Source organism: Giraffa tippelskirchi, chromosome 9 (genome assembly GCF_054371585.1).
Source record: "Giraffa tippelskirchi isolate mGirTip1 chromosome 9, T2T-mGirTip1v1.2.pri, whole genome shotgun sequence".
In the NCBI taxonomy this organism is placed as follows: domain Eukaryota; kingdom Metazoa; phylum Chordata; class Mammalia; order Artiodactyla; family Giraffidae; genus Giraffa; species Giraffa tippelskirchi.
Window position 1 is genome coordinate 10,057,943 of NC_137283.1, and position 14,052 is coordinate 10,071,994.

Here is a 14,052-nt window from a genome sequence, read left to right on the forward strand (position 1 = left end):
CGCACTGGCTTGGGCCAAGGCCTACGTGATCTCCTCCCCTCACTGTGTCAGCGGAGAGCCCTGTTACGGGGCGGGGGTGGGGGGCGGTTCTCCCTCAAAGTCTCCCAGGCGCTCACCCCTCCCTCCACCACTACTTGAATTTAATCAGCCCCTGCGTCATGGGACCTGATCCCAGCTTTAAATCCAATCAGCTGGATTTGAGCAGCTGAGAACATCACACATGCTGGAACACCCCACCAGCTCCAAGCTCTCAACACCCGGCTCACAGCAGCCAACCAAACGCAGGGGTCTCACGTCATTTTACCTTCACAAAACCCTGTGAATTAATAGTGATACCCACTTTTACAGAAGAGAAATCCGAGACTCAGTTATCAAAGTGACTTGTCCATGGTCACATAAACGGTAAACGGTTGAGCCTGGGTGAGAAACCGCGCGTGTCTTGACTCCGAAGCCGGGCCCTTTCCGACGGTCACCCTGCTCTCCCCAGCTTCTCCTGCCTCTGCCTCCAGGACCACCCTCTTCACAGCTCTGCGTTTCTCATGTTTGCACCCATTTACCTAAGTCTGGTGGTGTTGAGAAGGTATAACTTGGTCTGATGCTGTGCCAAGGCCCACTGAGGATTCACGCAGCCCACAAAGGAGTGGTTATGCAGCATCTCCCGAAGAGCTGGAAAACAAGACACAGGTCAGGAAGGGCCCCCCACCAACACCTCTCTGCACCCCAGAGCACCAAGCACCAGAACTAGAGACAACTAATAAGCAAAAGTGCCCACGTGGAAAACTCCTGCTGAAAACACACGAAGAAGGAGTAAGAATTAATCTGTCAAAATGCAACAAGAAATTGCCAAAAGATTAAGGAATACTCAAAGATCACAATCCAATACAAAGCAGGAAGCCAGAGAAGTAACAAGAGCTCTGAAACCCTTTATAAACTAAGACACCAGAGGAATTGCAGGATTCATGGACTTCAGTTTGTGCAGACTCTGAAAAGCCTAGGAATGGGGTGAAATGGGGACTGTGACAGGAGGTCATATGCCCCTTCTGCAACCAGGATTCACGCTAAGCAGGCTGCCTGAAAAGTCTGGAGGTTTTAAATTAAACTGATTCCACGGCTGACTGTTCCTCCAGGTCCCTCCTAGAATCAAATGCAAGTTCTCTCTGGAGAAATTCATCTTCAATTCAGACTTCAAATAATTCCTCACAGGTAAAGAACCAGGACCTGTGTGGTCAAAACTAGGCACCGAGAATTAGAATCCAGAAGAAATCACACAATCAGTATCCGCCAAGTTTTAAAGATTGAAAATTCCAGTAAAGATGATAAAACAGTAAGCATGTACAGTGTGCTTAAGAGGTATTAAAACACAGAGTAAGTCGCAGACTATCACAATGATCAAGGAAAGACGAAATTCATTTCACCTATATGTGGAATCTACAAAATAATACAAATGAACTTCTACAGAACAGAAGGACTACAGACATAGAAAAAAAACTTATGGTTACCAAAGGGGAAAGCGGGTAGGGAGGGATTAATTAGGAGTATGGGATTAACAGATATAAACAAGGACCTAATCTATAGATCAGGGAGCTATATTCAATATTTTGTAATAACCTAGAACAGAAAACAATCTCAAAAAGAATGTGTGTGTGTAACAATCACTTTGCTGTACACCTGAAACTAACAATATTGTAAATCAACTATAGTTCAACTTTAAAAATAGGAAGAACAACAAACAGAAACAACAAACACTCTACGTAAGCTTTCAAAAAATAAAGGAAGACAGAGTAATTCCTACTTCACAGGCTGCATAGCCCTACCCTCACCCTAAGATGAGAAAACATTACAAAAGGAAACATTTTAGACCTACATCCTTGTGGGCCACAGATACAAAAATTCTCAACAAAATATTAGCAAATTAAGTTCAGCAATATGAAAAAAAGAATAATATGATCAAGAAGAGATTAGGCTAGGAATGTAAAGTGATTTAGCATTTGGAAAATCTCACCATACAGACAGAATTAATGACAAAAAATAATCATTTTAACAGACACAGAGTATTTGACAACAACAATTTTTAAATAAAAACTCTCAGAGACTGTCTTAACGCTGGGAATCCAGTGGTTAAGACTCCACACTTCCAATGCAGGGGGCGGAGGTTTAATCCCTGGTTGGGGAATTAAGATCCCACATGCTGTGTGGTGCAGTCAAAAAAAAAAAAATCCCTCAGCAAACTAGGAATAGAAAATAACTTCCTTAATCTGAAAAACCTATCAATGAAAAACCTCCAACTAGCATCATGTTTAATGGTGAAATAGTAAATGCATTCTTTCCACAACACAGAGAAAGATAACAGACTCCCCATGCTCACTCATTCTATTTAACATTGTATTGTGGGTTCTAAACATTGTAGTGAGGCAAGGAAAGCAAACCGTGTAAAAATATGAAAGGAAAAAAAGTAGAACTGTCTTTATCTGCACCCTTGGCAAGGTCATGTGACACAAGGTCTTTTGTATTTTAATATACTAATGAATGCAGGTAAAAATTTATGGTAAACAATGGGGGAAATGATTATTTTGACTCAGCCTTAAAAATTAGAATTTTTTAAAGTTCATATTAAAAAATGATCAAGGAGATTTCCAAAAAACCAAATAAAATGTCTAAAAATAAAAAATACAAGAACTGAAATTAAAAATCAAGACCCAGGTTTCCCTGGTGATCCAGTAGTTGAGAATCCACCTTGCAATGCAATCAAATACACCACTTTGATCCCTGGTCCAGGAAGATCCCACATGCCGCGGAACAACCAAACCCGTGCACCCCAGCTACTGGGCTCACAAGCTGCAACTACGGACCCCTGTGTGCTCTGGGCTGTGCTGTGCAACGAGAGGCCCACACTCCACTCACTCCCACCACCACAGTAGTTTTTGCTCATATTTTTTCTCAGACCTTTCATGGTGTACGGACCTACTTCCTCTTTCAGTGGAGCTGTGGATGGAAAGCTTTTTTCTGTTTGTTTAATCCATCTTTATTGTGTTAAGTTTCTTTGCTGGGTTTAAAATTCCAGAGTTGCAGTTCTCATCTCAGTTGCAGAGATCTACATATAAGCATTTTAAGAGCTAAGAAAAGAACAATGATTTAATTATCCCAGCGTGAGAAAGAATTCCCTAAATAGATAAAATAGATAAAAAGGTGTGTGATTACGGGAGCCATTCAGGCTGGTGGAGCACCAGGATGTGAAGCTCACCTCCTTCCACAGGTGCATCAAAGATACATCTAGATGTGGAGGGATTCTCACAGAGTATCTACTAAATGCTGGCAGAAGACCTCAGACCTCTGCAAGGGCAAGAAAATCTCCATGTAACGGAGAGGGACGAAAAAAAAAGCAAGAAAGGAATCAGACAGGACCTGTGCCCCAGGGAGGGAGCTGTGAAAGAGGAAAGGCTCCTGCATTCTGGGAAGTCCCCTCACCAGCAGGGAGATCAGCCAGGATGGAGCTTTAGAGCCTCAGAGAAGAACTCGGTCTGGTCTGTAGCAGTCAGCACGGAGAGAGGCCTGCTCAGACCGTCGGTGCCGCTGCTCTGCACTCCCCAGAGATCAGACCTGTGTGGAAACAGCACAAAGGGCTGCAGTCTGGTGAGACCACACCCGATGGTCTATGAGGAGGAAGCCTGAGCCGCAGTAGAGGCCAGGCACCACTGTGTGGGGGGCGCACGAGGGGAGGGGAGGCCCCACCATCACAGCCTTTCTTCCTACGTGAGGCTGCGGGTGGCGGGACAAGCTCCGAGAGCGGTCACTAGTCGCTGCCGCCCCCTGGGCTTCAGGAGCAGTCTCAAGCTTCAGGCTATTCCCTCCCAGCCTCCGGGAGCAGTCATGAGCTACCTCCACTCCCATCACAAAGCTCCTGGGCTGAACATGAGCTACCACTACCACTGAAAAATCCATTACCCGGCACCAGCCACAGCATCTGCACACCCACTGTATCAAGGGGAGAACGCCCAGCACTTGCCGAGGAAAGAGCCAACAGGCATCCATACTGAGAACAGCCGTCACAGGACTTCCCTGGTTGTCCAGTAGTTAAGGCTCAGCACTCCCAATGCAGGGGGCCCGGGTTCAATCCCTGGTCAGGGAACTAGATCCCACACGCTACAACTAAAGATCCTGCACGCCACAGCTAGGACCCATGCAGCCAAATACATAAAAAATAAAAACAGCCCTCACATTATATTAAACCCCCACAAGCTATACAGGGACAAGCCCACATATAAACAGCCCTCCAAGACTACTGCTCCAACAGTAGATAGATAACTGTTCCTCCTTAACTCATATAGCAAGAGGATGAAGAGCAAGAAACCACCCCCAGCTAAACAATCAAGAGAATTCCCCAGAAAGAACAATGAAACAGACCTAATAGACACTGATTTCAAAATGGAGATAATGAAAATACTCGAGGAATTAAGAAAGGTTATTGACAGAAAGCTCCTTCAAGGATCACTGCCTTGTCATGGCAAAAGAGCTTGTGTAACTCAATGAAGCTGTGAGCCATGCCGTGTAGGGCCACCCAAGATGGTTGGGTCACAGTGCAGACTTCTAACAAAACGTGGTCCACTGGAGGAGGGAATGGCAATCCACTCCAACATACTAGCTGTGAGAACCCCAGGAACTGTATAAAAAGGCAAAAAGATTCGACACCGAAAGATGAGCCCCCCGGTCAGAAGGTGTCCAGTATGCTACTGGGGAAGAGCAGAAGCCAACTACCAATAGCTCCAAAAAGAATGAAGCGGCTGGGCCAGAGAGGAAATGATGCTCAGCTGCGGACGTGTCTGGTGATGAAAGTAGTCAGATGCTATAAAGAACAGTATCACATAGGAAACTGGAATATTAGGTCCATGAATCAAGGTAAACTGGATGTGGTTGAACAGGAGATGGCAAGAGTAAACATCAACATATTAAAAATCAGTGAAATAAAATGGACGAGGATGGGAGAATTTAATTCAGACGACCATTATATCTACTACTGTGGGTGGAATCCCATAGAAGAAATGGCATAGCCCTCAGAGTCGACAAGAGAGTCTGAAATGCAGTACTTGGGTGCAACCTTAAAAATGACAGAATGATCTCAGTTTATTTCCAAGGCAAACCATTCAAAATCACAGTAATCCAAGTCTATGACCCAACCACCAATCCTGAAGAAGCTGAAGTTGATCAGTTCTTTGAAGACCTAGAAAACCTCCTAGAACTAATACCAAAAAAAAAAAAAAAAAGATATCCTATTCAGCATAAGGGACTGGAATGCAAAAGTAGGAAGTCAAGAGATACCTGGAGTAACAGATAAGTTTGGCCTTGGAGTACAAAATGAAGGCAAAGACCAACAGAATTCTACCAAGAGAACATACTGGAGATAGCAAACACCCTTTTTCAACAACACAAGAGAAAACTTTATACTTGGACATCACCAAATGGTCAATACTGAGATCAGATTGATTACATTCTTTGTAGCCAAAGATGGAGAAGCTGTATACAATCAGCAGAAACAAGACCTGGAGCTGAATTCAGGCTTAAACTAAAAAAAGCAGGGAAAACCACTAGGCCAGTCAGGTATGACTTAAGTCAAATCCCCTATGAATATACAGTGGAGGTGACGAATAGAGAATAGATTTAAGGGATCAGATGTAGTAAACAGAGCACCTGAAGAACCGTGGACAGAGGTCTGTAATACTGTACAGGAGGCAGTGAACAAAACCATCCCAAAGAAATGCAAGAAGGCAAAGTGTTATCTGAGGAGGCTTGACAAATAGTGGAGAAAAGAAATGAAGCAAAAGGCAAGGGAGAAAGGGAAAGGGACCCCCAACGAAATGCAGAGTTCCAGAGAATAGCAAGGAGAGACAAGGCCTTCTTCAATGAACAATGCAAAGAAATAGAGGAAAACAACAGATAGGCTAAGACTAGAGATCTCTTCAAGAAAACTGGAAATATCAAAGGAACATTTCATCCAAAGATGGGCACAATAAAGGATAGAAATGGTAAAGATCTAACAGAAGCAGAAGACATCAAGAAGAGATGGAAAGAATACACAGAAGAACTGTACAAAAAAGATCTTAATGACCCTGATAACCATGACGGTGTAGTCTCTCACTCAGAGCCAAACATCCTGAAGTGTGAAGTCAAGTGGGCCTTAGGAAACATTACTATGAACAAAGCTAGTAGAAGTGATGGAATTCCAGCTGAGCATTTCAAATCCTAAAAGATAATGTTGTGAAAGTGCTGCACTCAATATACCAGCAAATTTGGAAAACTCAGCAGTGGCCACAGGACTGGAAAAGGTTAATCCTCATCCCAATTCCCAAGAAGGGCAGTACTAAAGAATGTTCAAACCACCAGACAATGGCACTCATCTCCCATGCTAGTAAGGTAATGCTCAAAATCCTCCAAGCTAGGCTTTAGCAGTATGTGAACTGAGAGCATCCAGATGTACAAGCTGAATTTGGAGAAGGCAGAGGAACCAGAGATCAAATTACCAAAATTTGCTGGATCATAGAGAAAGCAAGAGAATTCCAGAAAAAACATCTACTTCTGTTTCATTGACTACACTGGAGCCTTTGACTGTGTAGATCATAACAAACTGTGGAAAACTCTTAAAAAGATAGGAATACCAAACCATCTTACCTATCTCCTGAGAAACCTGTATGTGGGTCAAGAAGCAACAGTTAGAACAGTTCCTGTATGGAACAACTAACTGGTTCAGGATTGAGAAAGGAGTAGGAGAAGGCTGTTTGTTTAACTTATACGCAGAGCACGTCATACAAAATGCCAGACTGGATGAGTTACAATCTGGAATCAAGATTGCCCGGAGAAATATTAACAACCTCAGATACGCAGATGATACCACTCTAATGGCAGAAAGTGAAGAGGAACTAAAGAACCACTTGATGAGGGTGAAGGAGAAGAGTGAAAAAACCATCTTAAAACTCAAAGTTAAAAAAAACAAAAATCATGGCATCCAGTCCCATCACTTCATGGCAAATAGAAGGGGAAAAGGTGGAAGCACTGCCAGATTTCTTCTTCCTGGGCGTTAAAATCACTGTGGATGGTAACTGCAGCCATGAAATTAAAAGACAACTGCTTCTTGGCAGGAAAGCGATGACAAACCTAGACAGTGTGTTAAAAAGCAACGATACCACTTGGCCAACAAAGGTCCATATAATACAGGCTATGATCTTTCCAGTTGTCATGTACAAATGTGAGAGCTGGACAATGAAGAAGGCAGAGTGATGAAAAATTGATGCTTTCAAACTGTCGTACTGGAACAGACTCTTGAGAGTCCCTTGGACTGCAAGGACATCAAGCCAGTTAATCCTAAAGGAAATCAACCCTGAAATCTCTTCTGGAAGGACTGATGCTGAAGCTCTAATACTCTGGCCACCTGATGTGAAGAGCTGACTCACTAGAAAAAACTCTGATGCTGGGAAAAATTGAAGGCAGAAGAAGAAAAGAGGACAGAGGATGAGATGGTTGGATGGCATCGTTGATTCAACGGACATGAATTTGCATGTGAAAACTCCAGGAGATGGTGAGGGACAGGGAAGCCTGGTATGCTGCAGTCCATGGAGTTGCAAAGAGTTGGACACAACTTGGCGACAGAACAACATCAATCAATAGAAATGAAGAGTATTATAAAAAGGAACTACAAACTATAAAGAGGACCCAAGAAAAAGTTAGAAAACTCATTTGCTAAGATGAAAACTGAACTAAAGTTAATGAATAGCACAATAAATAATGCTGAATAACAAATAAGTGACCTGGAAGATTGGAATAATGGAAATTACCCACTCAGGACAGCAGGCAGAAAAACAAATTTTAAAAGAAAATGAAAGCAATATAAGAAACCTAGCCGATTCTAGTGCGTGCGTGCTCAGTCGGGTCTGACTCTCTGTGATCCCATGAACTGCAGCCCGCCAGGCTTCTCTGCCCATGCTCCAGTATTCTTGCCATTTCCTACTCCAGGAGATCTTTCCAACCCAAGAATCACACCCGCGACTCTTGCATCTCCTGCACTGGCAGGGGGATTCTTTACCACTGGTGCCACCTAGGAAGCTCATAAGAAACCTATGGGATAATAAAAGGCATGCCAACCTATGTATAATAGGGATTCCAGAAGGGGAAGAAAGAGAAAAGGGGATTGAAAATGTTTTTGAAGAAATTGTGGCTGACAACTTCCCAAACCTAAAGCAGGAAACAGATATTCAGGTACAGGAAGCACAGAAGCTCTCAAATAAGGTAAACTTAAGATGTACTATTTGAAATGGCAAAAGTTAAAAGCAAAGATTACAAAGGTAGAAAGAGAAGACCAAAGGCAGCAAGGACCCCTGTAAGGCTAGCAGCTGATTTCTGATAGTTGCAGCCAGAAAAGTTACAGGCCAGAAGGGAATGGCAAGATATATTCAAAGTCCTGAAAGGGAAAAATCTGCAACCTAAGACACTCTACCCAACAGAATTATCATTTAGACTAGGAAAGACAATTTCTCAGACAACCAGAAACTAAAAGAATATAGCAATGTTAAATATATCCTGAAAGAAATATTGAAAGTGTTAGTCGTTCAGTCATGTCTAACTCTGTGCAACCCCATGGACTGTAGCCCACCAGGCTCCTCTGTCTATGGGATTCTCCAAGCAGGAATACCAGAGAAGGTTGCTATTCCCTTCTCCAAGGGCTCTCCCTGACCCAGGGATCAAACCCAGGTCTCCTCCATTGCAGGCAGACTCTTTCCCATCTGAGCCACTGCTGCTGCTGCTAAGTCGCTTCAGTCGTGTCCGACTCTGTGTGACCCCATAGACGGCAGCCCACCAGGCTCCGCCGTCCCTGGGACTCTCCAGGCAAGAATACTGGAGTGGGTTGCCATTTCCTTCTCCAGTGCATGAAAGGGAAAAGTGAAAGTGAAATCGCTCAGTCGTGTCCGACTCTTAGCAACCCCATGGGCTGTAGCCTACCAGGCTCTTCCGTCCATGGGATTTTTCCAGGCAAGAGCCACTAGAGAAGCCCAAAATATAGAAAGATCTTCTCTAAATAGAAAAGTAAGAATCTATAGAAAATAGAAATTCGCAATTGGAAAGCAAATCACCTAAACAAGCCGGTATACAGATTAAAAACAAAAAAATAAAACACCATCTGTGAGTCATGAGACAGGCCTGGGACCTGGGACCCTTCACTGCAGTGTTGCAAAGCTTGGCCCTGGACACACCCCTCCTCAAGCTACAAAATACGTGGGACTGAAAACAACCCTGTGCATGTACAGCTGGTGCAAATTCGGGACCAAAAGATACAAAAAAGGCAAAAAGAAAAAAAAAAACGCCATTTCTGAAGAGCCAAGAACAAAACCTGGGTGTCGGGAGCAAAAGCAGGTACTGTGCATGCCCCCACTGCAGTCAACAGCACCAGAGAGGTGGGCAGACCACCTGAGCCACCCCTACCCTCACCCATATAAGGAGCAGGCTTGTCCCCCACTCAGGGAGCAAGTGTGCAAGGGAACATGTGATTTATTTTCACTCACTCCTGCAGCCGGCGCAGAAGCCAAAAGCCTTATAGCTGAATTTATTGTCTGGCCTCCAGTCAATTTCCACTGATTAAGGAAGGCCAAGAAGCCTGGTCAGTATCAATAATTACCGCAGTGAAAACACCAAAAGGATGAGCATAAGGAGGCAAAAAAGGACACCAAAATCATAAAATGTGAGGGAAGAAAGAAAATGTATATATATTTGTTCATTTCCTAGAATGTGTTTGAGCCTGTATGACTCCCAGCCTAAGGCAAGCAGATATAGGATGCGGTTAACATACTTGAAAAGCATGATAACCACAAATGAAAAATATACAACAGATTCACAAACCAAGAAGAGAACACAGGCATAATACAGGAGAAAACCATCAAACCACAACAAGAAAAACAGAGAGGACAAAGAAGAAACACAAAACCAACTGGGAGACCAAGGTGAAAATGGCAATACATACATATCTATCAATAATTCCCTTAAAAGTTGATAGACTAAATGCTCCTATCAAAAGACACAGCGTGGCAGATTTGATTAAAAAACTAGAGCCTACAACAGGCTGCCTACAAGGGACCCACCGTGGGGCAAAGGACACACGCAGACTGACAGTGAGCGGGAAGCGCCCAAGGGAACCTGCTTGTTCTCCTGTCCCTCTGACCTCCGCTGCAGGAGGGGCCCCAGGAAAGCCTTGCCTGAATGCTTCATCTGGCTCTCATCAAGGAGGCCAAGAACCCTGGTTGGTATATATTTTGCAGTGCCCAACATGGGGCCCGTCCCCTTCTGGGGAGAGGATCTGGGCCCCTCTGGGACCATGGAATGCAGCTGCCCATGGGTGACAAGTGGCCACCTGAACCCCTTGTTTCAGCATCACCTCGTTTTAAGTCTGCCTTCCTGGCCCTTGGAGGTCTCAGTACCTCACTCAGGCAACACTTCCCCGTCCTCTTTGTCCTTCCCTCTCCTGAAATCTCTCTCTCTCCCCCCGTCCTACCCTCCCAAGAGTAGACGTCAGTCAGGCAGCTACAGCATCCCTCCTCTCAGCCTATGAGACCATCTCCTTCTGGCGGGTGAAGAGCAGAGGTGGAGAGGCTCGCCTCACACCGCACAGACCCTGTCCAGAGGGCTCCCCCTGGAGATTCAGGGGAGTGACAGAGGTTCCAACCTCAGGTCATGTAGTGGCTGGAAGTCTGACTGTCCCAACATTCTCACCTTTATTTCCTGCCACCGAGAGAAGCCCCGCTGGGAACAGGCTGAAGGGGCAGACTGCTCTATACTATATACACTACATACTGCATAGGGAGAGTCCCACAGACAACAAACAACTGGCTGGTTTCAGGGCTTGACCATCGGGTGTGCAGTGGGCAGGGCGTGCCCTCCTTCACTGGCCCTTTCCCAAAGGGTGCTGGTTGGTGCCTGAACAGACACCTGCAGGGGGTGGGCAGAAACAGCACTCTCTCTGTTTTTCAGTCTTTTCTGTCCCTCCTGCCTTTACCTCTTCCTCAGTCCTCACCCCTACACTACCGGCCCCTTTATCCTGAAAGCTTTTTGCGTCTTTAAGTTTTGTGATTGCTGTCTTTGTGATACAGTTTTGTCTGTCCAGCTGTTCCTGCAAGCCTCTGTGACACTGTGGGCATGGTGGAGCACTTAAGCCTTGAAATACAAACACAGCCCACACGGCCTGAGACGGCAGCCCTGGGGTACTTGGAGGGATTTTCAAGAACAGAAAGAAAAGACAGGAGCCTGCATTTTCCCCTCCTGCCTGAGCTGGAGGGGCCTGCATCTCTCTCCTCGGCCTCTGCAACGTAACTGCTCGACTGTGCTCTCAGCAAGTACTTGATTGATCTGTAGACGCCCCACCCACCCCAGACTGAGGGGAAAAAAGGAGAGGTGCATTTTAAATTCAAGCTGGAAAACTATGAGATCTCTGGTTCTATAGAAATTGGCTTGTCTGGCTTAAACCTGTGTGCTTGATCAATACAGACCTGTCTTTAGAGACGTCAGTGGTAAGTATAACACTTTCACTGTGCCTAGCGTCACCGGAAGTCAGGAAGTGCACAGTGTTTCTGTTATAAAATCTGTCAACAGGGAAAACAACCCGATATGATTAAATTTTGAAGTAAATGTAACTGGGATAAGAACTTTTTGGTAAACCCCATAGGACTAATCATGTTTTGAAAACTTTCATCTAAAACAGTCCCTCCAAATTTTGGTAAATTTAAAAATAAGTTAAATGATAGGAATTAACTGAATATCCAGACAATTTCAAATAAGATAAAATACTGGAACATTAATTGCTAAAAAGGTCTAAATTTATCTACTTCCGTCCTGTGAGAGAGAAACTAAAGATGCACGGTGCCACCATGAAATGTTTTCTACCAATTTATGGAATGGCAAACCACTTCCGCAATCTTGTCTTGAGAACCCCATGAACAGTATGAAAAGGCAAAAAGACGACACTGAAAGATGAACCCCCGAGGTTGGCTGGTGTCCAATATACTTACTACTGGCGAAGAGCGGAGAAACAGCTACAGAAAGAACAAAGAGACTGAGCCAAAGTGGAAACGATGTCCAGCTGTGGATCTGTCTGCTGGTGAAAGTAAATCCTGGTGCTGCAAAGAACAATACTGCATAAGAACCTGGAATGTTAGGTCCATGAATCAAGGTAAATTAGATGTGGTCAAACAGGAGACAGCAAGAGTGAGTATCGACATTTTAGGAATCAGTGAACAAAAATGGACAGGTGACTATTATACTTCAGATGGCCATTATATCTACTACTATGGCCAAGAATCCCTTTGAAGGAATGGAAAGTGAAAGTGAAAGTCACTCAGTCATGTGTGACTCTCTGCAATCCCATGGACTATACAGGACTATACACTCCAGAATACTGGAGTGGGTAGCCGTTCTCCTCTTCAGGGGATCTTGCCAACCCAGGGATTGCACCCAGGTCTCCCACATTGCAGGCAGATTCTTTACCATCTGAGCTAAGCCTAGAAGGAACAGAGTAGCCCTCATAGTCAGTCAACAAAAGAGTCTGAAATGCAGTACTTGGCTGCAATCTCAAAAATGACAGAATGATCTTGGTTCACTTCTAAGGCAAACCATTCAACATCACAACAATCCAAGTCTATGCCCTAACCACTAATGCTGAAGAAGTTCAAGTTGAATTATTCTATGAAGACCTACAAGACATCCTAGAACTAATACCAAAAGAAGATGTCCTTTTTGTCATATACGACTGGAATGCAAAAGTAAGACGTCAAAAGATACCTGGAGTAACAGGCAAGTTTGGTCTTGGAGTATAAAATGAAGCAGGGCAAAGGCTAACACAGTTTTGCCAAGAGAACATACTGGTCACAGCAAACACCCTCTTCCAACAACACAAGAGATGACTCTATACATGGACATCACCAGATGGTCAACACCGAAATTAGACTGACTACAGTCTTTGCAGCTGAAGATGAAGCTCTATACAGTCAGCAAAAACAAGACCTGGTGCAGACTGTGGCTCAGATCATCAGCTCCTTATTGCAAAATTCCAGCTAAAATTGAAGAAAGTTGGGAAAATCACTAGGCCACTCAGGTATGACCAAATGAAATCCCTTATGATTATTCAGTGGAGGTGACGAATAGATTCAAGGGACTAGATCTGGTAGACAGAGTGCCTGAAGAACTATGGACAGAGGTTCGTTAATATTGTACAGGAGGTGGTGACCAAAACCATTCAAACGAAAAAGAAATGCAAGAAGGCAAAGTGGTTGTCTGAGGCCTTACAAAAAGCTGAGAAAAGAAGAAAAATGAAAGGGAAAGATAATACCCAACTGAATGCAGAGCTGCAGAGAATAGCAAGGAAAGATAAGAAAGCCTTCTTAAGTAAACAATGCAAAGAAACAGAGGAAAACAACAGAATGGGAAAGACTAGAGATCTCTTTAAGAAAACTGGCGATATCAAGAGAACATTTCAAGCAAAGATGGGCACAACAAAGGACAAAAAAAGCAAGGACCTAACAGAAGCAGAAGAGATTAAGAAAAGGTGGCAAGAATACACAAAAGAACTGTACAAAAAAGATCTTCATGACCCAGATAACCACGATGGTGTGATCACTCACCTAGAGTCAGACATCCTGGAATGTGAAGTCAAGTGGGCCTTAGGAGGCATTACTACAAAGCTAGTGAAGCTGATGGAATTCCAGCTGAGCTATTTCAAATCCTAACAGATGCTGCTGCTAAAGTGCTGCACTCAGTATGCCGGCAAATTTGGAAAACTCAGCAGTGGCTACAGGACTGGAAAAGGTCAGTCTTTATTCCAATCCCAAAGAAAGGCAATGCCAAAGAATGCTCAAATTACCATACAGTTAAACTCGTTTCACATGCCAGCAAGATTATGCTCAAAACCCTTCAAGCTAGGCTTCAACAGCAGGTGAACGGCAAACTTCCAGATGTACAAGCTGGGTTTAGAAAAGGCAGAAGACCCAGAGATCAAATTACCAACAAGCACTGGATCACAGAAAAAGCAAG

The 14,052-nt window shown here is 44.1% G+C and overlaps 1 protein-coding gene across 18 annotated transcripts in view; it reads right to left on the reverse strand.

Moving 5' to 3' along the window:
* The window catches only part of MLH1 (mutL homolog 1), a 185,518-nt gene that overhangs the window by 6,836 nt on the left and 164,630 nt on the right, over nt 1-14,052 (reverse strand). For 16 of the 18 annotated variants that reach the window (XM_081527275.1, XM_081527273.1, XM_081527269.1 and 13 more), the window contains one exon: nt 558-666. In XM_081527275.1, coding sequence (XP_081383401.1) covers nt 558-666 — 109 coding nt within the window. Of the gene's footprint in view, nt 1-557; nt 667-12,035; nt 12,144-14,052 lie in introns of all 18 variants that reach the window. The other 2 variants (XM_081527263.1, XM_081527257.1) reach the window with 1 other exon arrangement.